This window comes from Rhamphochromis sp. 'chilingali', assembly GCF_963969265.1.
Source record: "Rhamphochromis sp. 'chilingali' genome assembly, chromosome: 1".
Lineage (NCBI taxonomy): Eukaryota > Metazoa > Chordata > Actinopteri > Cichliformes > Cichlidae > Rhamphochromis > Rhamphochromis sp. 'chilingali'.
Window position 1 is genome coordinate 329,365 of NC_137929.1, and position 22,702 is coordinate 352,066.

Sequence of the window (22,702 nt, forward strand, 5' to 3'; positions counted from 1 at the left end):
CCGTGAAGAAGAAATTATTCATTCATGATGTTATAAAGTACATAATTAGTTGAAGTCTGTAGCCAACACACAGTGAACACTTGTTACTCTTGAACGACTTGATTGGACCTCTGGAAGAGTTAGTACAGTCCAGGCGTATTCACCATGCCTTCACTCCTACAGCAAACCTGCACACACACCCTCATGCTGACTACCTTCCTCATCCATGGAGTCGTCTGACATGACATCATCATCAGTGGTTTCCCATGCTGTAGGTAAACAGCACAGTCACAGGCTGATTGGTAAAAATCATTTGAAGCCACAAAGAGGGACGAACAGAAAGGTCCAACGTTCTCGTCTGATCTCAGTATCATCACTTTATCTGCTACATGTTACAACCAGTACAGTGGCTACAGATGCCAACAAAGAAGCAAATGTGTGCAGGCTATAAAGATTAAATGGAAATGGATTAACTGATGGAGGTTTTCCAACTTAAATGTATGATAAATGAACTCGTGGCTGCAGGACCAGAGGTGGCTCTCTTCATTGGGGAGTGGGCTGCAGGCTCACGCTGTAGCTGCAACTTACCCTCTTCATCTGACACATCGAGTACTTCGGTCATGGTCTCTGGCACATTCAGCTTGTGTTTCTCCGTCACCGTCTGCCAGATCAGAGCAAACAGAGCCCGTTAAAAACACGACAGTAAGTTTATTAGGCAAAGCCAGATAGTACAGTTTGATGCAGAGCAGTTAGCTTTGTTGTCTTAATTCAACCGTGTGGTCATTTTGAAAAAACAGAGATTTGTACTGATGTAATGGCACGTATCATTTTTACTGTGTGCTCTCATATATCTCAGCCAGTGTTGTATTATTACGCCAAAGTGATGCGTTATAGTGGACAGATAAAGAAATGCATTGTTTTTATGAAGACTACAAAGTTATGTGAATTTCTAAATGTAAAAGATGTAGGGAGGTGTGTGTCGTGGGTAGCTTGATCCGGTTGTTAAGTCTGACGTCACTAGCCGTGTCTGGGCCTAAACTCCGCTCTACCAGGTGTAACAATTGAGTTTAACATCCAGGCATCCATGAAAACGGAATTTATGACATTTAACGGAGGTAGCAGGAAGTTAGCTCGCTAGCTTCTATCTAAATACAATATAGCATGTCCTGACTGTGGGGTTTTGGAAACAAATTCAAACGTACAGCTCTGCTATCACTTCCAGCATAAATGAAGACAGAAAACTAAACAGCAGTGACGTTTGTAGGGTTACTGAAGTTTGGCTAGCTGGTATATAATGATGTGCTACGTGACCGTTAGCGACACAGCTATGTTAGCATAATTTAAACAAGCTAACTTTTTTTCCACTCGATAAAAGTTAACGTGAGTGTTCTCGGTGGTCAGGAACAAATGTAATCGCATGGCAGGATGCTGTAAAAGGACCAAACTTCAGCCAGGAGAACAACTGAGATAATCCATCCACAATACGAGGTTAGTCATTCATATACTGCTGCATGGGCTGGGCTGTAGTTACATCCTAAGGTTTTAAAAACTGAGCTTAAATAAATGATTAGTGGTAATAAAAGCCGAGGGAGGTCAACAGTGATCACTGACTGTTTTAGGAGCTTTTTGAGATCAAATAGAAGAAAATACATAACATTAAACATGTTAACAACACAAAGCCATATTAAACGCAGACTACTTTAGGCCCGGAAGTAGGATTCGTCACGTCATCACTGAACAACCGGATAGGCTCATAAAGGACAGAAGGGTCCTGACCCTGCAGGTCTGTGGAGGTTTCAGGTTTTCTGCATGAATTTCACTCTGGCTGCTCTGTTTTCCTCCAGCAGGTCAAAGCCAAACCTGAGAGTTTTATCTCTCTGCCAGATGTCCAAGGTGTAGCCGGCCTATCGCAGCTCGGACAGGCTCTAAGAAGTGTGCAGGTGTGTGTGACGTACCGTGGTGGTGGTGATGATCTCTTCAGTCACAACCCTCAGTGTGTCCACCACAGAAATATAACCCAGCCTCCGAGCAATTCCCAGAGCTGTGTTGCCATTCTGCACAGGAAAGCAAAGCATTATACGTGTGTGTGCATGTGTGCGCGTGCGTGTTAGTGTGTGTGTGCTTGCGTACCACAGTGGTAGCGTTGGGTTTGGCACCGTACTGCAGCAGCACATTAATGATGTGCGTGTTTCCTTGCTGCGCTGCCTGATGCAGGGGAGTGTATCCGTTCTGAAAGCACAGCAGAGGTGAGTCCTGTTTGTTCAGCTCTCATTAAAACACTACAGCTGCTTTTCAGTACCTTAGTCTTGGCATTGACACTTGCGCCATTCTGAAGGAGGAAGTTGACCATCTTTGCGTTTCCATAGTGACATGCTACAATCAGCGGTGTGTAGCCCAACTGTGAAGCAAAAACAGATCAGTTACATTTCTTTAAGCCATGAATAACAACACCAGAAGCTGTTACTGTTATTAAAGGGAAGAAAACCCTTTTTTCAGACCTTGGTCTGCTGGTCCAGGTTGGCACCGTTTCTGGCCAAAATCTCAGCAACGGCCACTTTGTCCTCCTGAGCTGCCAAATGAAGGGCAGTCAGGCCGCTCTGCAGGAGCAACACACAGACACGCATTAACGCTGTTAGCTTACAATGCATGATAGTGCCCTATACCAAACTATCTAGCTTTAGCCATTACTCTGCAGGATACAGAAGCAGAGGACAGGAACTGTGCACAGTTTATTATCATTATTCAAATTTATTTCATTCCATTTGTTGTCTGAACCTTTTCTTTTTTACTGTTGACATTTCTAATTGTGGACACATTAGTAGCTTTATTAACAACAGCATCTCTAAACAGGGCAAAGATGCATCACATGCTCTGGGTGAGTTTCCACAGTACCTTGGTGGGAACGTTGATTTGAGCTCCTTTGGTTATTAGCAGAGCGGCCATGTCCGCATGACCCTCCTGGGAGGCCAGATGGAGTGGAGTGACCCCCTGCTTGGTCAGGATGTTAGTCTCTGCTCCGTAACGCAGCAGCACTGTGGCGATCTCCATCTGGTTCTTTTTAGCCGCAATATGCAGAGGAGTGTAGCCGTTCTGATTGGTGCAGGACACACGCGAGAGTTGCTGGTCAGCAAATGTTGAATATCATTTTTACTTTTAAGACGACTGTTTATCAGAGAGTTTGGCAGTGAATGTATGCTGATGCTGTCACTCACTCCTCACATATGAGTCAGTCACACACGCTTTCATTAGTGTGAATGCACAGGCTGTGCTCTATTGTGGCTCAATAACACATAGACTATCCTGCTGCTTCAAATGTAATGGATTCATCAGCAGCTGAAGCAGCAAACACTCTTCCTCCTCCTGAGGGAATTTCAGATATCATTGAGGCTTCAGAGACGTTTTTGAAAGCAGTCTTTAAAAAACAGGACAGAGCCGTCGGCTGTGACGTCCCTCTGGCTCTAGCTTGTAACTAGCTGGCTAAGAACAATCCTATTATATACTACATCTGTGCTCTGTTGAATCACCTTTGCCATTGTGTGTGGTGACGCTCCTTTGTCCAAGAGCAGGAGCGCCACATTCTGGTTATCATAATGTGCTGCGACGTGGAGCGAGGTGAGGCCATTCTGTAAGGTATGGAAGGATTAGACAGAAGCTTTAGAAGGTGAGATGAGTTAAAGTAATATTAGACAGCATCACCAGGCTCTTATTATGAACACAAAAATGTGCATGAAGGAGCAAAAACAAGATCATTGATGTGAACAGGCACCTGTTAGCTTTTTGAGTCAGGGTTAGTCTAAATGAAGGGACAGCTGATGTTATTTTTTAAACCGTACCAGCATTCCTGCAGTAAACTTGTAGTTAACAGGAAATTCAATAAAATAATCACATCTCATTGTTTTACAATACTTGCTATGAATTTTAAGGATTGCAAGTTTCTGTTTGGATCCATACCTTCCCAGCAGAGTCAGGAGGGGCGCGACGCTGTAGCAGAAGTTTGGCTACATCCAGGCTTCCATACTTTGCGGCCACATGCAGCGGAGTAAAACCTTTCTGTATTAGGAGACAACCCAAAAAGTGACACTAAGAACTCTGTTATAAGACACCAAGTGCAGGAACTCCGTATTCAGAAATCACAGGATAGGCTTTAATTACAAACTTTGCACAGAAAGTAAGGACATTTGTGTTTGGTGGAGGATTTCTTTGTTGCTACAGTGTTAGCAACACATCTTACTTTTATTTTCCCCTAAAATCGTGCCACATTCATAAACAGAGTGCATTTGTGGGTCGAGCAGCAGAGTTGAGTTTGTATGTTGAGCAGCAGAGTTGAGTTTGTATGTTGAGCAGCAGAGTTGAGTTTGTGTGTTGAGCAGCAGAGTTGAGTTTGTGTGTTGAGCAGCAGAGTTGAGTTTGTGTGTTGAGCAGCAGAGTTGAGTTTGTATGTTGAGCAGCAGAGTTGAGTTTGTATGTTGAGCAGCAGAGTTGAGTTTGTATGTTGAGCAGCAGAGTTGAGTTTGTGTGTTGAGCAGCAGAGTTGAGTTTGTATGTTGAGCAGCAGAGTTGAGTTTGTATGTTGAGCAGCAGAGTTGAGTTTGTGTGTTGAGCAGCAGAGTTGAGTTTGTATGTTGAGCAGCAGAGTTGAGTTTGTATGTTGAGCAGCAGAGTTGAGTTTGTGTGTTGAGCAGCAGAGTTGAGTTTGTATGTTGAGCAGCAGAGTTGAGTTTGTATGTTGAGCAGCAGAGTTGAGTTTGTGGGTTGCACGAATTAAAACCTTGCCAGATGTAAAGTATTACTGTAAATATTGTTAGAACATATTAAGTATTGTGAGTCAACAGAAATGTTCTTACTTTTTGTATTATTTCTTTTTTATTTACTTTGTCATACTAGTACTACTATTGTTGTAGTATTATTTAAGCTTTGTATTTAAGTACAGTATAAAATATAAGAGGAAAAGACCTTCAGTTACTGCCAAAATCTGTGTACTGCTATAAACAGTTCATAGTAGCAAGCTGATGCAACTGCAGGTAACCCACAGGGAACGTCCATTTTATTTAAAGGCCAGCAGAGGGGGCACTTTAGCTGTAAGGACACACTGAACCAGCTTGTTTATGATGCAGGCCTGTTCATGGAGAGAACAGCCTTTTGTCTCTTAAAAGCAGAATTCAATTTAATAGGTACACAAAAAATTTAACTTGTTTACTTACATTGCATTGTGGAAAATACTGATATTATGAGAAAATATGGACAATTATGCACAATTTGATGTTTATAAGGATGGCGCTATAATTGTGTTACACTGTAACAGCGACAGCCACACCCCTTGCTCCCCAGAGAGAAGTCTAGGAGAGAGCAAAAGCACTGAGGCCTGACAAATGCAGCCTCACACAATGCTTTGTCTCTTCTCATTATATGAATAGATTAAGAGGTTGGTCTGTCTGGGATTGGGTACAAAGTAAAGATCCTGACTGCACAGCCTGTTAAACAGTCATGGTGATAAATCACTCAGCTGTGTTCAGACTCCATGAACAATTCAGAGGGACGTAGCAGCTTTACTGCCTCATCAATCATTGATCAGAAGAATCCCACAGACAGACCAGGAGATGCAGTATTATAGTCACCTCTCTATCCCAGCCTTCAGCAGAGGACTACATGGGGTCGAGACATAAGAGTCAACGTTCAGAAATGTAGGCAGGTCGTGTTTACAGGCTACACACTGATAGCTGATGTGTGCATGTACCTGCTGATTTTTAAAGGCTAGATGCAATGGTTTGAAACATTAATGTCAGCTAACATATGTGGTGTGGAGACAGACAATTATGAACCAAATTGTCACGACTTGGTGCCAAACTACATCTCTTTTGATTCAGCTCTTTATTATAAGTGCAATAAAAAAGCTGTATTTGTTTGTCTGATTGTTTCATTGTTTTGTTCTTGGGGATTTTTCAGTGATATATTTGTTTCCATTATTTCATTTATTCTTTTTGTTGACTTCCGAGAGCCTGAGTTGATATTTTAAAGCGCTGCATTTGATTTATTACATTATATAGCTGTCACATACACAGCTCCTTCCAGTAGACTCACACAGCTCATGGTTCTCTGTATTTCTATATATGAATGAGTGATTCACAGTAAAGTGAATCTTATGCATCGACAGGCGTCACACAAACAGCTTACAGAAGGAACAAAGTGAACTTCAGGTGATTTCTGCGGGACAGGAACCCTGAATGTTTTCATGTTTTCACTTTTTGCAGCTGCCATGTTGAAAATTAGAAATTAGAGCTTTACATGAACTGAAACATGTTCGTTCCACTGCTCTGTGCACTAAATCACACCATGGAGATCCAAAGTCTTCTCCCACACTCACCTTGGTGGCTAGTGAGTGTGAAGCCCCTGCCTCTAGCAGAACCGAGGCAGTCTCCACCTGCCCCTCCCTGGCAGAAATGTGGAGGGGGGTGTAGCCATTGGTTGTGGCAGCATCAGGATGGGCCATGTGCTGCAACAGCAGCTGCACAATCTCAGTTTTCCCCAGGCGGGATGCAATGTGAAGGGGCGTCTGCTCCTCCTAAACAGGACACGCAGTAGAAAAAGAGCTCAGTGACCATCAGAATGAAAACGTTAAAGATTCTTTATCACGTGTGCAAATGTGATTGCAGCAGTCTTACACGTGCCCGAGCATCTACCATTGCTCCATTCCTCAGGAGACATCTGACAACCTCCACCTGACCTGCCCGGGCTGCCATGTGTAAGGCCGTTTCTCCACGCTGTGCAAACGACAACATATGGCTCAGACGAGTCAGCGCACACTCTGAAAACCTCACTGTCACGCTGTGTTCATCTGACTTAACAAATTGCTGCATTTGCCCCGTTTCACATCACTCACGATATTGCTGACGTCAGCCGAGGCCCCGTTCTGCAGCAGGAGCAGGACGATGTTCAGGTGACCCATGAAGGCTGCTACGTGGATGGGCGTCAGACCCGACTGAACACGGGAGAAAGCACAACAGAGATGATTGGACAGAATGAAACGCACATCAGATGAATCAGTGAATAATATAGTGCGTTATGTCTGTGTGGTATGCAGCCATTAAATGCTACAACTGCAGGTGGTCATAATGGACAATACATTCTTATCTTTCATTAGAAAAGAAGAGGAAAACTGATACAACAAAACCTTTAATTCTGGTCTTTATGACTAATTTACCATCAATATTTTTCAATTAGAAATCAGCTTATTGCTCTATTTGTAATTATGTCCAGCAGTACTGTCTATAGCAGGCGTTTTAGATCTCACCGTGGGTCAACAGCAGTGTTGGTCAAGTTACTTGAAAAAAGTAATCAGTAACTAATTACTGATTACTTCCCCAAAAAAGTAATCCCGTTACTTTACTGATTACTTATTTTCAAAAGTAATTAATTACTTAGTTACTTTTTAAAAACACAATTTCCAACCTGAGTAGGTGATAAAGCGATAGATCTTTCAGCCCAATTCTACTTTTTCTGCATAATCCATCATACAAAATGTAATCAAATGGAAAAGTCTCTTTTTAAAACTTGTTTTATTAGATTTAATCTTTTAACTTTATGCATCAAGCAAACATTTAATTATATGCAACATTCTCTGACTGGAAGAAATTAGTTTAACATTTAAACCTATTTTCTACACATTCCAGCACATAAAATAAAATATTTTGTGTGTTTACACTCAGTCTTTCAAATAGATGCAAGTAAAACACAGCAGAAAATAAATAAAGTCAAAGACTCAGCGGTCCTGTTGCTCTATTTTCACCTGTAAAGCAGGAGTGGGGCAGGCGGAGGGTTACCCTGGTGCAGGTGTGCCGCGGTCAGTGGAAGAGTACGGCAGTTTCTCTGTGAGTTTCCCATTACGTCGTAGCTACTCGGTGCTTGTTGGAAGTTTAGGGTTTTTTTCGCTGTAAAAAGAAGTTTTCTTCCCACGCACAGCGGACACTAATGTTTTTGTCACTTTTTATGGAATCAAACTTAAAGTAAGGTCAGTACTTCCACGCTTTAAACGCTGCACGCTCATACTCTCTCTGCACTCGATATGTGATCCATTGTTGATCTGCACACAGCTGTTGTCACGAACGGCGCACTCGCTTACGTCACTGTCATGAGACATTCTCGCAAAAAATCACGGTTTTAGTAACGCAGTAACGCAGCGTTCCTACGGGAAAGTAACGGTAATCTAATTACCGTTTTTGCAATAGTAATCCCTTACTTTACTTCGGATTACAGTAACGCGTTACTGCCCATCTCTGGTCAACAGTCCTGAATCACATGATGAGGTCATTACCAGGCCTCTGGAGAACTTCAACACATGTTGAGGAGGTCATGTAAATCAGCTGGACACGTCTAAACCTGCAGCTCCCCCATCCTGGTCTATAGAGATGTTCATATTTGAAATTGTTCAATAACAATAAGCCTCCTTTAATTCTATTCACTACACCAAGAGGATCTACTCGGCCTGATGTTATTACATTACTATGAGTACTACTGAGTCAGTTTGTCACTTTATGACTCCAGTTATACCCGTGGGATGTTGCTGTTAGCATGCTGCTGTTAGCATGATGTAACTTTAGATTGCTACCTTTGCTACATGTAACCAAATTCAAGTATCATGTATGCAATGTCACAGATTTGTTTCAATAGTAATATTTTAAACGTATAGAGAGCAATAATAAAGGCATTTCTGCAGTCGGATTACTCCGATGTGTAAAGCACCTCTGTAATGGCCTGGATGGAAGCTCCATATTTAACCAGCAGCTCCATCACCTTCACGCGGTTCTTCTTACAGGCGATGTGCAGCGGTGTGAAGCCATTCTGTGGAGCAAACACAGTGAACCTCAGAAGAATTCCAGGTGCATGTGGACAGATTATGATCCTTTTTCCATTCGTGGATCCATGTTTTCTTCGTGACCTACCAGTGCCCTGGCGTTAGGGTTGGCCCGTTTGTCCAGCAGCAGTTTGGTGACTCTGTAGTGACCGCAGTGAGCCGCCACATGCAGTGCTGTCAGGTAGTCCAATGTGACATCATCAACAGGAGCCTTGTGCTGTAGAAGGTGTTTGACGCATTCAATGTGGTCACCTTGTGCTGCCATGTGCAGAGGGGACAGCCCGTTCTGTGGGAGGGGACAGTTGGTTCAGCAGAGGAGAGCTGCAGGTGAAATGCATTGTTGGTTTGCTGGAAGTGTAAATAAACAGCTGCAGCGTTTCTTTTTATCTCTGATTGATAACACAGCAGTTTGACTCACTGCTGTTTCTGTAACAAACACTGATCTGTAGATCTACTGTTGAGCATTCAGAGTATTTGACAGAGAATCTGTTGAACATGCTCATCGTGTTTTATACAAAATAATCCCTCAAACTCATCATTTTATATGCAGAAAGTGCCAAAACCCTACAACACGTGGGCTTGTTTATCCTTTGACCTCTCCTTCCTCCCACCTCGCAGAAAAAGCTCCTGCTGGTCACCAGCAGACATCACGAGCCCTTAGCTCCACAGTGACACGTTACACAGGACACAACCATGACTTTAGATGGTGAATGTGAGACCTTGGTCCTGGCCAGTAAAGGTGCTCCTCTCTCCAGCAGCAGCTCTACAGCCGTATCGTGTCCGCTCCGAGCAGCACAGTGAAGCGGAGTCAGGCCGTCCTACGAAACCAAGACAGTAAATGTGTATCGACTCTGGATGCTGCAGGACAACGATGGCTTAACTTTTCATAACAGAAACAGTCCTGATCAATTCATCCTGATGTTTATTTAAAAAACATACCAGATATTAGAACATTCAAACTAAGGATCTATTCATTTTACATTTTGAGTCATGTATGAACACAGGCTACAAAGGATGCAAGAAACACAGACAAAAACAAGTCAAGCAGATGTTTTTCTCTAAGGACACATGGGGTGACTGATGGGCAACAACAACAGTAACAGATTAGTTTCAGTGCTTATCATATTCATCATCAAATCATTTAGATAATACAGAGATATCTCTGTATGTGAGGGACAATGTCAGGATCCATTATCCATGAGCTATTAATGTAATATCATTACATTAATGTACAACAAGTCAAAAACTGAAGTGGACTAACACAGTGCTAACATTTTTCTCTGAAAAATGGCATCACATTACTAAAATAAAGTCCTCAGTTCCATCATTTTATTGGTTTGAATATCTGTATTGGAGTAAATACACAATTTAAAGCATTAAGAATATCATAAAATTTAATTTGCACTTTACAGAGCAGCAGTTTATTAAATAACAGATCATGATGCCAGTGGCAGACCTACAGGTCAGAATGAACTAAAAACAACCCCCCATCATATCTGTTGTTAGCAATGCACGCGACCATTAGTTACTACGTGGATGTAACAGTTGCACCGCTGTGGGAGTGTGCAAGTGTGGTTTAAAGATAACTAGCTCCAAAGCTCAGGTTACATTAGATGTGTGCGTTTGAGGTACTCACCCTCGTTTTAGCATCAATCTGAGAGCCACGGTCTAACAACAGGCGAACCATGTTTGTGTTGCCACGCTTAGAGGCCACATGCAGTGGAGTGATCCCATTCTGCAGACAAAGACACACAAAAACAACAACTCGTTAAACACGTCGGCTCAGAATCCAAATGTTGGTATATGTGTGTGTGAGCAACCACGCTGCTTTGGTGATTAAAACAGGAAATGTGACTGTGTTTTGTGGAAGGCGTCGTTTAAACAGGCGTTTGTTGCCTGACGGTGAGGGAGGGTTGTTGTGGTACCCAGTGCAGTCGTAGCTTTTATAGGCTCGTGTCAGGATCCAGGACGACTGACGTTGGTTTGTAAGACTACATTAGCAGGAACATTGATTAAAAAGAACCAAACTCTGTGTTTTGGTCAGTTATATATTAGGGGTGCAACGATACTCGTATCGATATTGAACCGTTCGATGCAATGCTTTCGGTTCGGTACGAACAATACAACATTTTTAATTTATTTGATCAACTTTCCTTCTGACGATGCTGTCTGTGTTGAGCGCTCAGTGGATCTGCGCTCGACAGTGCAGCCTAGGCGGAGTAGTCGAACGCAGATCCACTGAGCGCAGGACAAGCTAGCGAGACAGAAGTTAAGCTCTCCTTGCAACATGGCAAATTGAACCTCCCCCACCCTCATTCAGATCTGGCCTTTGGAACTATTTTGGTTTTCATGTGACGTATGACCCTGAAGGTAAGCGAGTCATGGACTAAAGTAAAACAGCATGTTGGATGTGCCACGCAATGCTCAATTACATGGGTGGGAACTAGTGTGTTAGCGCAGTTAGCTCGTTAACGTGTTGGCCGTCCAGCCCCACGCACGGGGCGATCCGCGGTAGCTCGTTAACGGAGATTTGCCGTGTTGTGGCGTTAAGGTCATTTCAGATTAACGCTGACAGCACTAGTGGGAACACAACGAATATGACTGCACATTTACTCCGACATCATCCTAGTGCAAAGACAAGTGGAAGCAGACAAAACAACAAGCACCATGCTACAAACTTTACCCGAGTCATTTAGACAGCTGTTAGCACATGATTCTCCTTATGGGGACCTGATATGTTTAATATGCTGCTGAGAATATAGCCCAGAAGAAGCGTATAGTATAGCTTTTATTTTGAAAGAGCCATTTCTCTGTAATAAACTCTCTTTTCCAAAGATGAGGGATTCCTCCATCAGATAGATTTATTTATTTTTTATTACTTTGTTGTTTCAGCAACATTAAATTTAAAAACTGTACTTTTGAGTTAAAATATATATTTATAATTTTAATAAATGACAAATTAAAAAGGCATGAACATTTTTTTGTATCGAACCGTGACACCAAAGTATCGAACCGAACCGTGAATTTTGTGTATCGTTGCACCCCTAATATATATGTATATATGTGGATACAGAACCAGCACAACACTGAGCTGAGTCAGTCGTGGACAGTCATCACTGACTGAACTCTGTTGTGGCTGTAGAGTTACCCACTGACATGTTTTCATCCTGTCCACTAAAGCTTGTTTACAGTCTCCAGCTTACACTCATACAGTTCAGACCCAAATAAGTTATTAGGGTTGTTTCGTACCCTCGCTGTGAAGTCAACCGCTGCCCCTCGGTTCAGCAGGAGCGTGGCCACATTCACGTTCCCATAGTGGGCAGCAATGTGCAGGGGGGTGAATCCACTCTGCAGGACAGAAAGATGCAGACACACACACAGCAGGACAGAGCACACACATTAGCTTCACGGTCATGTCAACTTTGACCTTTAGTCTTCCCAGCATGCAAAAGTTGCATCAAGAGTAAAAGAAGTAAATTAAAATCAAGGACGATGAAAATCTGACTTAAAAATAATCATGTATATTCACTGGTACTAATATGAAAGTCAGAGCATCTACACACAACCCCAAACACACATCACGTCCATGCAAACTGTGTAAAGAGACCAACAAATGCTTTTAACACGAGTGAAATGAAAAAAGATCAAAGAAATCAGCACAGAGCAGACGCAGACTGTCATCCAGACGGACACAGACAACACTGTCAGTAAACCACACAGGTCCCCATCAACACCAAAGTGCACTATGTTAGCTGTTGTTAGCAAAAAGGATTTCAGAGTAGGTTGGAGGAGTTCTTGCCTTACCTTTCCATTCTGTTAGTGTTGGTCCGATTTAATGTGAAAAAGGTGTTTACAGAAGCGTGAAGAACACAGTGACTAACGAGATGGTTCAAAAGTTTACAGTCAGAAGCTTAGCTGCAAATTAAGGAAGCATGGATGCAACATGCTCGTCTGTGCTAACATATTAGCTTTATACAGTTATATTATGAGCTTCACAAGCTTCCCATGCTGTTGCTGAGCTGCACTGTTTACAGATTATTTTTGCATCGACTGGAAGGTTCTTTAAAGAAACGCATGCACTCTAAAAGAAATGTTATAGAAGCTGCAAAGTGTGGAAGACCATGGGTGGAAGAAACACAGTGCATGTTTGCCTTTGAGTGCTCATCGTGTGTCCAATAAGAGGAATTATTGTTTTTTATTTGTTTGTTTGTTCCTCCTTCTGCAAGCTGCATTTTTAAAGCTGAACGTGACATTTATCATAACATCAGTGTCTGAATCTTTCTCGGGTTTCTGATGTGACACAGTTTGTTCTTGTGATCGTGGTGATGCATCGTCCGCCCAGTTTAACATGAAAAGCTACTGATGTTGAATCGTCTGTTTCAACCATCACTCGTATGTCCCGGATGTTAAAGACATGAAAAGATGTCAGCGTTGCTCGTCTTCACTGGCCTTCCATACTTAAGCAGCGATGTATTATAGCTTGTCTTACTTCTTGTAGTGCAGTGTGTTATCTTATATGGACGGGCTTTGTAATATTATCAGTTTGTAAACAATACTTTAAGCTGCTGCTCAGAGTGCATTTCTAAAACATGCAACACAAAAAGAGGCAGAATTACAGACTAAGAGATGGTGCACATCACACACATTCATAATCGAAGCTTACAGAAAGTAAACACAGTCATTAAAAAACAACAGTTCAGTTTTTAGAGTCAGTCTGAATGTATTAGGGCCACACGGGGGAGGAAAACCGAAGGGTGATCCTGAGCTGATGATCAAAGAAATCAAACAGACTCGGGTGAAAAATCAAACTAAAACCTCAGAGATAAGCAGCAGTGGTTGGCCATTCCTCTCAGCCATGCACGGTGGCCTCTTATTATTAATATCAAATCAACTGAAACACACAGAATGGACCAAATGATATCATGTACACCAGCTGTGGAAGTGAGAGAAATAAAGGCAGTGATAACAAAGGAAATGACAAAAGGATGGGACTGTGTGAGCCTGTGGAGAGTTAAGGAGTGTGTGTATACCTCAGTAGTCCTATTGACCATCATCTGTAGCAGGATGGGGGAGGGAAAGATCAGTTCAGTTAGGCTGCGTCACAGACATTAGCTCAGCTGTGCAGACTACAGAGGACGTGGCTGGAGCTGCTCAGTCCTGTCAGAACTGACAGCGCTCTCGTTTGTGTCGTGGCTCACTGTAGCGTCAAATAGCTAAATGATCCGTTTCTTCTTTGACTACTTCTTTAATAAAGTACAAATTCTGTGAACCACCTGGAATTAATACGATGTTTTCATAGTTTAAAGACTTTAATGACTGAGGAAAGGGTTGGGAGACAGGAAAGGCACCGTGCTGCCCCCTATCGGGTCGCCCAGTCCGACCCCGGACAAAGTTTCGGGAAGCGTTCTGGGTCAGTAAGTCAATCCTCAGCCTGTTGTTGCCTCTGAACTAACAAGTTTGCTTTCAGCTCGTATTATATTACAATATTACTCTCATCGCTAGCATTGAGCTAGCTTAGCATTGGGCTAGCTTAGCATTAGCATTTTTGCTAACTTTTCTGACGTTCTTCCTGAAGTAAAGGGAAGTGACTTCCTACTGTTTCCTGTGGTGGTAGCTTAGCATTGGGCTAGCTTAGCATTAGCATTTTTGCTAACTTTTCTGACGTGCTTCCTGAAGTAAAGGGAAGTGACTTCCTACTGTTTCCTGTGGTGGTAGTTTAGCATTGGGCTAGCTTAGCATTAGCATTTTTTACACCTAACCCCATTACAATGTTATATATAAGACATATAATATTCTATACAAGATCACATTGTTGTATTGCTGCCCAGATCATACAGTTGTGCTGAGATCACAGTAAAAGGCGTTACTGTATAAAAATAATGCACCGCTTTCTGTTATTGAGAACATTTCACTTCGTTTTCATAGCATATTTAGTAATAACTACATACATGATCATCGTGTTGTGTTTTTCAGTATCCGAGTAACTGTAACTACTCGAGCTACTCTCTTCTTTATGACTCATGTTCAACATGGCTGCATCCCAGCAGCAGAAGCACAGTTTAGTAGATGTGTGCGTGGAGCCTAAATAGACTCTATAGTGTTGTTACATAAGAAAATCACTGATGTTTCGCTGATATATGGAAAGATCATTTTCACTCCAGCCACGTCACTTCAAGCTGCCAGCCGGCATCAGAGGAACAGTCGTAACTATGAACTCGAGATCCAGCCACAACAGTGATTCCCATCAATATTAAACGGACACTTTAACCCTTCCAATCTCTCGCTGATGGTCAGACCACCGTGTGCATGCAATCTTAGATACGACCACCGTACAACCTGCAGACAGTGGCACACTCCATGCAGTGGACAGTGCTACGCTTAGACACCGGTGCAGCGAGGAGGAGGGTGACGAGAGGAAGAGTGCGAGAGGCGGTATTTAAACAGAGAGAGGGGAAAAAGGGAGAGAGCCAGTTAGTGACGTGTGAAGCACAGAGACACTGAATGAGACAGAGGACAGAGAGACACACTGATGCAAACACAAATATCTGAGACATATTTATGCAGCTTTACTGCAAATATCACGACAAAGACGCTGTCTGTCAATGGTGGAATAGATATCTGTCCTAGAGTGATCAGTGTGATAATGTGCAGATATTGTTTCTCTGGGCTTTCCTGACCTTTGAATCTAGGTGAAGACGGCTCTGTTACACGACTCAGAGTCACTGAGGACACAATCTGGTCACTAACGTCTCGGTGGTCAAAAACATTTCCCACCTTCAGCCTTGATCTGATCCACTGGTAATATTAACTTTAATAATCACTGTTTAACTTCAGCGTGGATCCTGTTTACACACCAGGCCTCGTACTGGAGGTGAGCACCATCGCACTAACAAGCAGAAACATTTCACTGTTATGGGAAGAATTATCATTGCTGTTGGGAACAAGAAGCACGCTGTGGGTCATCATCAGGACCCCAGGTAGGTAGGAGCATCACTGCCGTGGGTTCAAGCCTCTCTTCAGTTATTCTCTGCAGAAATGCCCGTCGATCCCACACATCACACATCTGCATTATTCCACTCGCCTTGATGAATCTGCCACATTCCCACCTACTCATCTATTTGGGACTATGACAGAAGAAACAGGCCCCTGTGATTATACAGAGAGGATATAATGAGGTGTCTCAGCAGGATAACTGAAGAACAGGTTCAAACCTCGTGTTGGAAAGCTAGAACCACTGTTACACTGTCACCTTCATGGAGCTACAAATAACCACAGATCTGCACAAACACAGATCACCACACTCACTGGACTTCTGCACATGCCAACACTTAGCCAAAATACTGCATGGCCATACCTTCGACTGGACATCGGCGTTGTGGTCGTTCTGGAGGAGCAGGGCTGCTGATTTGGTGTCGTCTTTACGAGCTGCAATGTGCAAGGCAGGTAGGCGCACCTTGCCTTTCGTATCATTTTCTAATAAGACAGACACAACCTGGTTGTGGCCCTGCTGGAGCGCGATGGCCAAAGGGGTGAAGCCATCCTAGAAGAAGGCAGACGGACGACCGGTTACATCTCATTTAAAATAAAAGTTTAAAATACACTGCTCAAGAAAATTAAAGGCATTTAAACTTCAGTCTGTCCAGTTAGGAAGCAGAAGTGATTATGAGTCCGTTTCACCTGCTCCGGTGTAAATGACAAGTCAGTCCTACAAAAGTGAGGGTTGTGCAGGTGGTGACCATTTCGCTAATGTCCTCATCCAGGCACAGGAACACTGACATTACACCTGAATCAAATTTCAGCTGCACAGGTGGACCAGCTCCTCCTGGACGGCGTGACTCCCGGCAGTTGGAATTAAGAAATATCCTGAGATGGGACATGTTCCTCAAAAATGAACTGATGCACATGTCTCCAGCACTATGCACCAGCTGGCAAAGATACGCCTCCTCAGCCATCACTGGCAAACTGTCTTGATGGGTGATGTTGAAGCACGATAACATTTGCTGTCACCAGACTCGCTCGTGTTAGTGTGAACCTGGTCTCATCTTTGAAGACGATGGGACACCAGCAGCCCACCTGCCAGTTCTTGTGTTTTCAGGTAAAATTCACACACAGTGTTTTAAACTAGCTGGATGCAGTGATGTGCTGATTAAGAGTTATGATTCTCATAAATCCAGGAGAGGTGGCATTAACACTGGAATCTGTTACGGCCCGTGGCCATAGCAAATCTGTATTAGCTGCTGTGCTGTGTCTCTTTCCTGTGTTTTAAGAATCTCTGCAGGTCCTTCCTCTAATGAAGAGCAGTGGGCTGCTGATTGGACCATGGAGCACGTGACTGGGTTCAAAAAGCTGCTCTGACAGCTGCCAGGAGAGAGACTCAGACCTGGACCTGGCCTCCAAATTCTTTGTGTTGTGTATGTGTAGGCGTGCTGCTTGAGAGCCGCCAAACGTGTGCAGTCCAGTGCCTGTGCGTGCACAGGCTGAAGCGGTGAGCCGCCTTTTCCTTTGAACTGTTTTTATAATAATAATAATGATAATTATTATTTGCTCCTGTTTCTGGGCTACGACGCGAGGGGTAGCTATTGTCATTGTTTCTTTCTTAGGGTTTAGCTAGTTTTCTGTGGCGGGACTTCGTTGGTTTTGTTTATTATTTTGGCCGGGGTTCACCCCAACCAATCACAGCAGATGGCCCCGCCCCTCCCTGAGCCTGGTTCTTCCTGTTAAAAGGGAGTTTTTCCTTCCCACTGTCACCAAAGTGCTGCTCATAGGGGGTCATATGATTGTTGGGTTTTCTCTGTATGTATTATTGTAGGGTCGACCTTACAGTATAAAGCACCTTGAGGCAACTGTTGTTGTGATTTGGTGCTGTATAAATAAAATTATTTGAAATGTTATGACCTGCATTCAAATTCATCTTCCTGAAATGTATTTATCATGTATCAACGCTTGGTTCCACGAACACTTTGAAAGCCTAAGAGGAGACGTGTGATTCTCACTGAGAGACTTGAGGTTTCTTTCTTCATGTGGAACAGCAGAAAGTTAAAAAGTGATCAAATCAGTGGAAACATCACATTAATGTTGTTTAGATTACTGCATAATCTAAACACACTCGTCTTACCTCTGTAGCAATGCTCTGGTTGCCTCCATTCTCAAGCAGGTATCTCACCACATCCAGGTGATTTTCTTGGGCAGCCATGTACAAAGGAGTGAATCCATTCTGTTAACACAAAGAACCAAGCATATGACAAAACGGGTAAACACAAGGAACAGTTACACCACAGCTGACTATCTAACAGTGATGAGCGGCAGAGTAACTTTCAGGAGGATTACACGGCCTCAGCGTCGAGGCTCACCTGAGACTGTGCGTTGATATCAGCACCACGTTTGCTCAGGATCTTCACCACGTCAGCCTGGCCAGCCAGAGAGGATATGTGGAGCGCTGTGTTTCCTTTCTGGAATCAAACACAAACCATAACAAGATTATTAGACAAATATCTGCATGTCTTTGTAAAAATAAGCTCAGAGTGCTCCTGACTGAATGCTGTTGTGTCCTTTACAGTTATGTCTAGTCTGTCATGTGCACTGAGATACAAATAAGCACAGTATTTAATTCACTGCTGCTTCAGATCTGATTACTTCATGAATAAATATAAGCAGGTAAAAATCTATGAATATATCTGAGAGTAATCTGATCCTGATAACACAGCATGGACCACGGTGAATGATGACCTCACATCATGTGATCATCAGCTACACTGTAGCACTGACAGAGTTCAGAAACCATGTTTGCACTTTCTCTGCTGTCCAATCAATCACATGTTCACGAATCACATGTTCACGAATCACAACTTTACATTCATTTTTCTTTAAAACATTTCTCATTTCAAAAACACAGATTCTCCTTATTTTACCCTCAAACACACTCTCACCTCACACACACTCACTGTGGAGCAGAGACGTTACAGCTGTGTACAAAGACTGAAAGCCTGTTCAGTGGGGGGTCTGTGGGCTCAATGCCTTCCAGGCTTAAAGTTTCAGTGCAGGGTGTCAGACCCCAGAGAAAAGTTCAAAGGTCACGAAGCTGTAGGTCGAGGATGGTTGAGGCGCTGTAAATCCTGCATGTGGTGTTCACAACACTTTAACACACGTGGGTCTAGCCCAGGACCCACATGACTCACACTTTCATTGGTTATGTAAAGTTAACTTTGTGTTTACTTCTTTGTTTACTCGAGTCAACCTACTGATTATTTATTATATGACCTTCTCCAAGTAATGTGTTAAGATGTTAGCTTTGCATACACACGCTGCTAAAAACCCTCCAGCCAACAATACAAACTCCACTGAGACTCTCTGTATGTGTGAAATGAGCTTACCTTTGTGGCTGAGTCCACCGCCGCACCCCTGTCCAGCAACTCCTGGACCAGATCTATGTGCCCCTCCTTGGCTGCCAGGTGCAACGCATTAAGACCATTCTGGAAAAAAGACGTCAGACGTGAAGACCGAGGACAACAAAGAGACACGCTTCCAAAGGGAAACAGAAGGTACTACCTCCTCGTCTAGGTCCCCCACTACGGGTGCCTGCCTTTCTGTCTCTGCGTCCATCGTTTGAAAGTGTGAAAGGCTTCAGCCTCACATGGACTGGCTGACTCATACAGTTGGATTAGATGTTGAGCCATGTTATGCTGATGTGGATCAGGTCCAGCTCTGGGTACAAAGTTAAAAATAGTTGTGTGTGCGTGTTTTTAAGTTGTAGGTGTTACTGTATTAATACTGGTTTGTGATGGAAACTGTAGATATATATTCTTAGATTACGTTTCACCTTGTAAATCACTTCTGTTAATATCTGGAGTGCACGAGTGCACGAGTGCACGAGTGGAGCAGCTGTGCAATGACTCAACAAAACTAGTGGGACAAACGTGGGAGACCATCGAAACTAAGGATTAGAAAGTGACACAAGGTTCATTGTGTTCATCATCATGTTCACTTACAGAAATGCTCATGATATAAACACAGCATGTTACACACTCTGACTCTTGCTGAGGAAACTTCCACAGTGTCTTAAACACCAGAGCTTTCTATAAACATAAAGCTCCGACTGCATCGCATCGATGGACCAAACAACCTGCAGCACTTCATAGTTCAAGTCCAGACCTGAGCTGAGCCATACGTGTCTAATGTGAACATGAATACGTGGATACAGTTTCTGCAGTTACGTTGGCCTATGTGAGAGCCAATAACCCGAGCATCAGTGATCCTGGTGTCTGCTATTCAAAATGTTTGCCACCACTAAGTGTTAACACAGGGAGGTGCTCAGAGCTGAATCCAAATTCTCTTGAGGGACTTACAGGTAAAGGAAAGCTGGTTTGAGGAGCACCAGAGCAGACTAAACACACCTTTGGAGGGCACTGAAATGTAATGAGGTTGTGTCCCTTCAGTGTGTTGACGATGGTTACAGGGACCAAACAGCTCATACTCCCAAAGCACCCACCACACCGTGGGACATGGTCCAATGCTCTAACTCTACAAAACAAACGCACACGTCATTCCTCAGCACGCTTGAATATCCTCCACAGAGTAAAGAGCTGGTCCACGGTTCCAGGACCAAAACCTCCATGTTCCTCCTGACGCTTTGACCAATGAGCTAACTCCCCTGTCCAAAGCGCTGGGTCAGACCTTCCCAAGGAGGCTGAGGCGTGAGACCCCCCAACCTCCGCTCCCCCTTTGTTAAAGGTGTCCACAGACACAGATGAAAAACGTATTCCTAAGTATTCCTTCCACCACCAGACGATATCCACCTGAAGTCAGCAGCACCCCGTTACACAGCATGTGACCAGTGCTTTCCCTCCTGATCAGCCTGACAGTTTCCATTGTGAGGAAGTCTGAAAGTCTTCTTCAGTGGCCTCACTGACCTCCTGCTTCAACTTCTGCTCGAGCTGCTTTCGCTTTGCCGGCTGGGACCCACCCGGGCTCTGAACAAGCAGGCCATTCCTCCCAATCACACCCTCCAGGTCACCAGCTCCTCCGGTGTTGCTGCCCATGTGAGGACTGAAGGCTCTCAGTAAGATGGATCATCCTCCCTTGAGCATCCCAACCAGAGGCTATGAAGGCCGGGTACTCTCCCTGACCCAAAGGCACAGGGACCAACTCTCTAGTCCAGCGGTCTCCAACCTTTTTTGCGCCATGGACCGGTTTATGCCCGACAATATTTTCAGGGACCGGCCTTTAAGGTGTCACGGATAAATACAACAAAATAAAACTAGTACCGGTACTGAAAAAAAGAAGATTTATTCATAACACATGTGAAAAGACCCAGGAAAACCGAGTTAACGATAAAAACGATAACAAAATAACGCTGAAAAAACCCCTGAAAACCAGACATTTCACACCTGAGCCTCAACTCTCGTTGCCCGGTACCAAACAACTCACGGACCGGTACCGGTCCGAGGCCCGGGAGTTGGGGACCGCTGCTCTAGTCCACCAGGTAAAAACCCCACTGTAAACTTTGTAAACATTTTTTCTGAAAGTCTAACAATAACCACTCCATTTTCACCCCCACTCCTATCATCAGATAGCCCCCTGAAGCTAATGGCCATCTGGGACCCCCCATACAAGGTTATATAGGTTTTCCACAGCTGGTTAAGTCGCAGAGAGGAATATGCATTTCAGCTTTAGTCCTGCTGTTTTTGAATCTCTTGTCTCAAACAAATACGAACGTATGCAGGTAGACAGCCAACAGCTTTTCCTTTTTTAAGACGCGTGGCCAATCAGATCGCAGAGATGAATGGTTTTCGGTTACTTTTGCCCAAAGGACAATAACAAAGTAAAGGATATCAAATAGAAAACAGTTCTCTGAGTTAATAATCTCCTGTGTATAAACATTTAATTGCATCTGCTCGCTTCTTTTTGCACTTCTGTTGAGCATCAGCTGATGTTACACCAGCCCATGACCTCAGAGAGCCCTTTCTTCCTGTTGCACCCACCCACCCTTTGTCCTGCTCCATGACCGGTCCACCCACTTCTCCATCACTAACATCTCTCGCCTCGTTTTGTCCACAGCAACTGAAATATGCAAAAACTTTTATAACTTTATGTTGGGTGATACTTCATGGAGGGTTTGTTGGAAAATGAAACTGTGCCAAATCCTCTGAATGTTCACATTTGACTGCAGAATTGGCAAAAATCAGCCGTAAACTTTATCGAGGTCCAACCCTGAGCTTCTGCTCATAGTCGGCTAGTCACAGCAGCGAGCGCCCAGAACCTTTCAGTTCATCAAATCCAAGGTTTGTGACGCCAAAAATCACACAATCTACAAGGTTTTACACAGTGACACATCCACAGTGTGAGGAGCAGACAGTGATTCAGCAGCACGGTTCAGTGTTTGATGCTGGATCAATGACTCCTTTGTAGAAAGCAAGAGACGAGCATTTGCTGCATGTCTCTTGACATGGATACAGAGATGTTCACATTTGACTGATGTTTAGTTTTGTGTATTTACTTCAGAACATTGAAGCTGCGTTTGGCCTTTGCCACTCAGTCAAGTTCTTGACAGCAGCAGCAGCACGCGCTACGAGAGAGACACAGTGTAATGTCAAATGTCAAAGTGATCCACGCCAACGTCACGCCAAACATCTTCACACAACATGGACACCAGCCAATCTTCCATTTCGTGTGACTTCTGTTTACTGTGTTGCTCATTATGACCGTTGCCAGGGCAGGACCGTTTACGTCCTATCAGCTTTCAGTGTCTCATCCACGGCTGGAATCCTGATACATGAGAGCAGCTAAATAAAGCACTTCCCTCGGATCAAACTTCTCCCTCGCAGGATTGAAGGGACATTATTTGATTATACAATAACAGAAGAAGGATTATCACAACCT

The 22,702-nt window shown here is 43.6% G+C and overlaps 1 protein-coding gene across 20 annotated transcripts in view; it reads right to left on the reverse strand.

Annotated features, from left to right (window-relative positions):
* The window catches only part of ank2b (ankyrin 2b, neuronal), a 156,166-nt gene that overhangs the window by 41,079 nt on the left and 92,385 nt on the right, over positions 1-22,702 (reverse strand). For 16 of the 20 annotated variants that reach the window (XM_080882695.1, XM_080882687.1, XM_080882694.1 and 13 more), the window contains exons 3-23: positions 19,198-19,296; positions 18,178-18,276; positions 17,943-18,041; positions 16,182-16,367; positions 13,858-13,881; positions 12,077-12,175; positions 10,464-10,562; positions 9,547-9,645; positions 8,916-9,113; positions 8,716-8,814; positions 6,857-6,955; positions 6,639-6,737; positions 6,341-6,538; positions 3,931-4,029; positions 3,504-3,602; positions 2,872-3,069; positions 2,478-2,576; positions 2,279-2,377; positions 2,110-2,208; positions 1,935-2,033; positions 568-640 (exon numbers count right to left, since the gene is read on the reverse strand). In XM_080882695.1, the coding sequence (XP_080738821.1) occupies positions 568-640; positions 1,935-2,033; positions 2,110-2,208; positions 2,279-2,377; positions 2,478-2,576; positions 2,872-3,069; positions 3,504-3,602; positions 3,931-4,029; positions 6,341-6,538; positions 6,639-6,737; positions 6,857-6,955; positions 8,716-8,814; positions 8,916-9,113; positions 9,547-9,645; positions 10,464-10,562; positions 12,077-12,175; positions 13,858-13,881; positions 16,182-16,367; positions 17,943-18,041; positions 18,178-18,276; positions 19,198-19,296 (2,362 nt within the window). The other 4 variants (XM_080882688.1, XM_080882691.1, XM_080882685.1 and 1 more) reach the window with 2 other exon arrangements.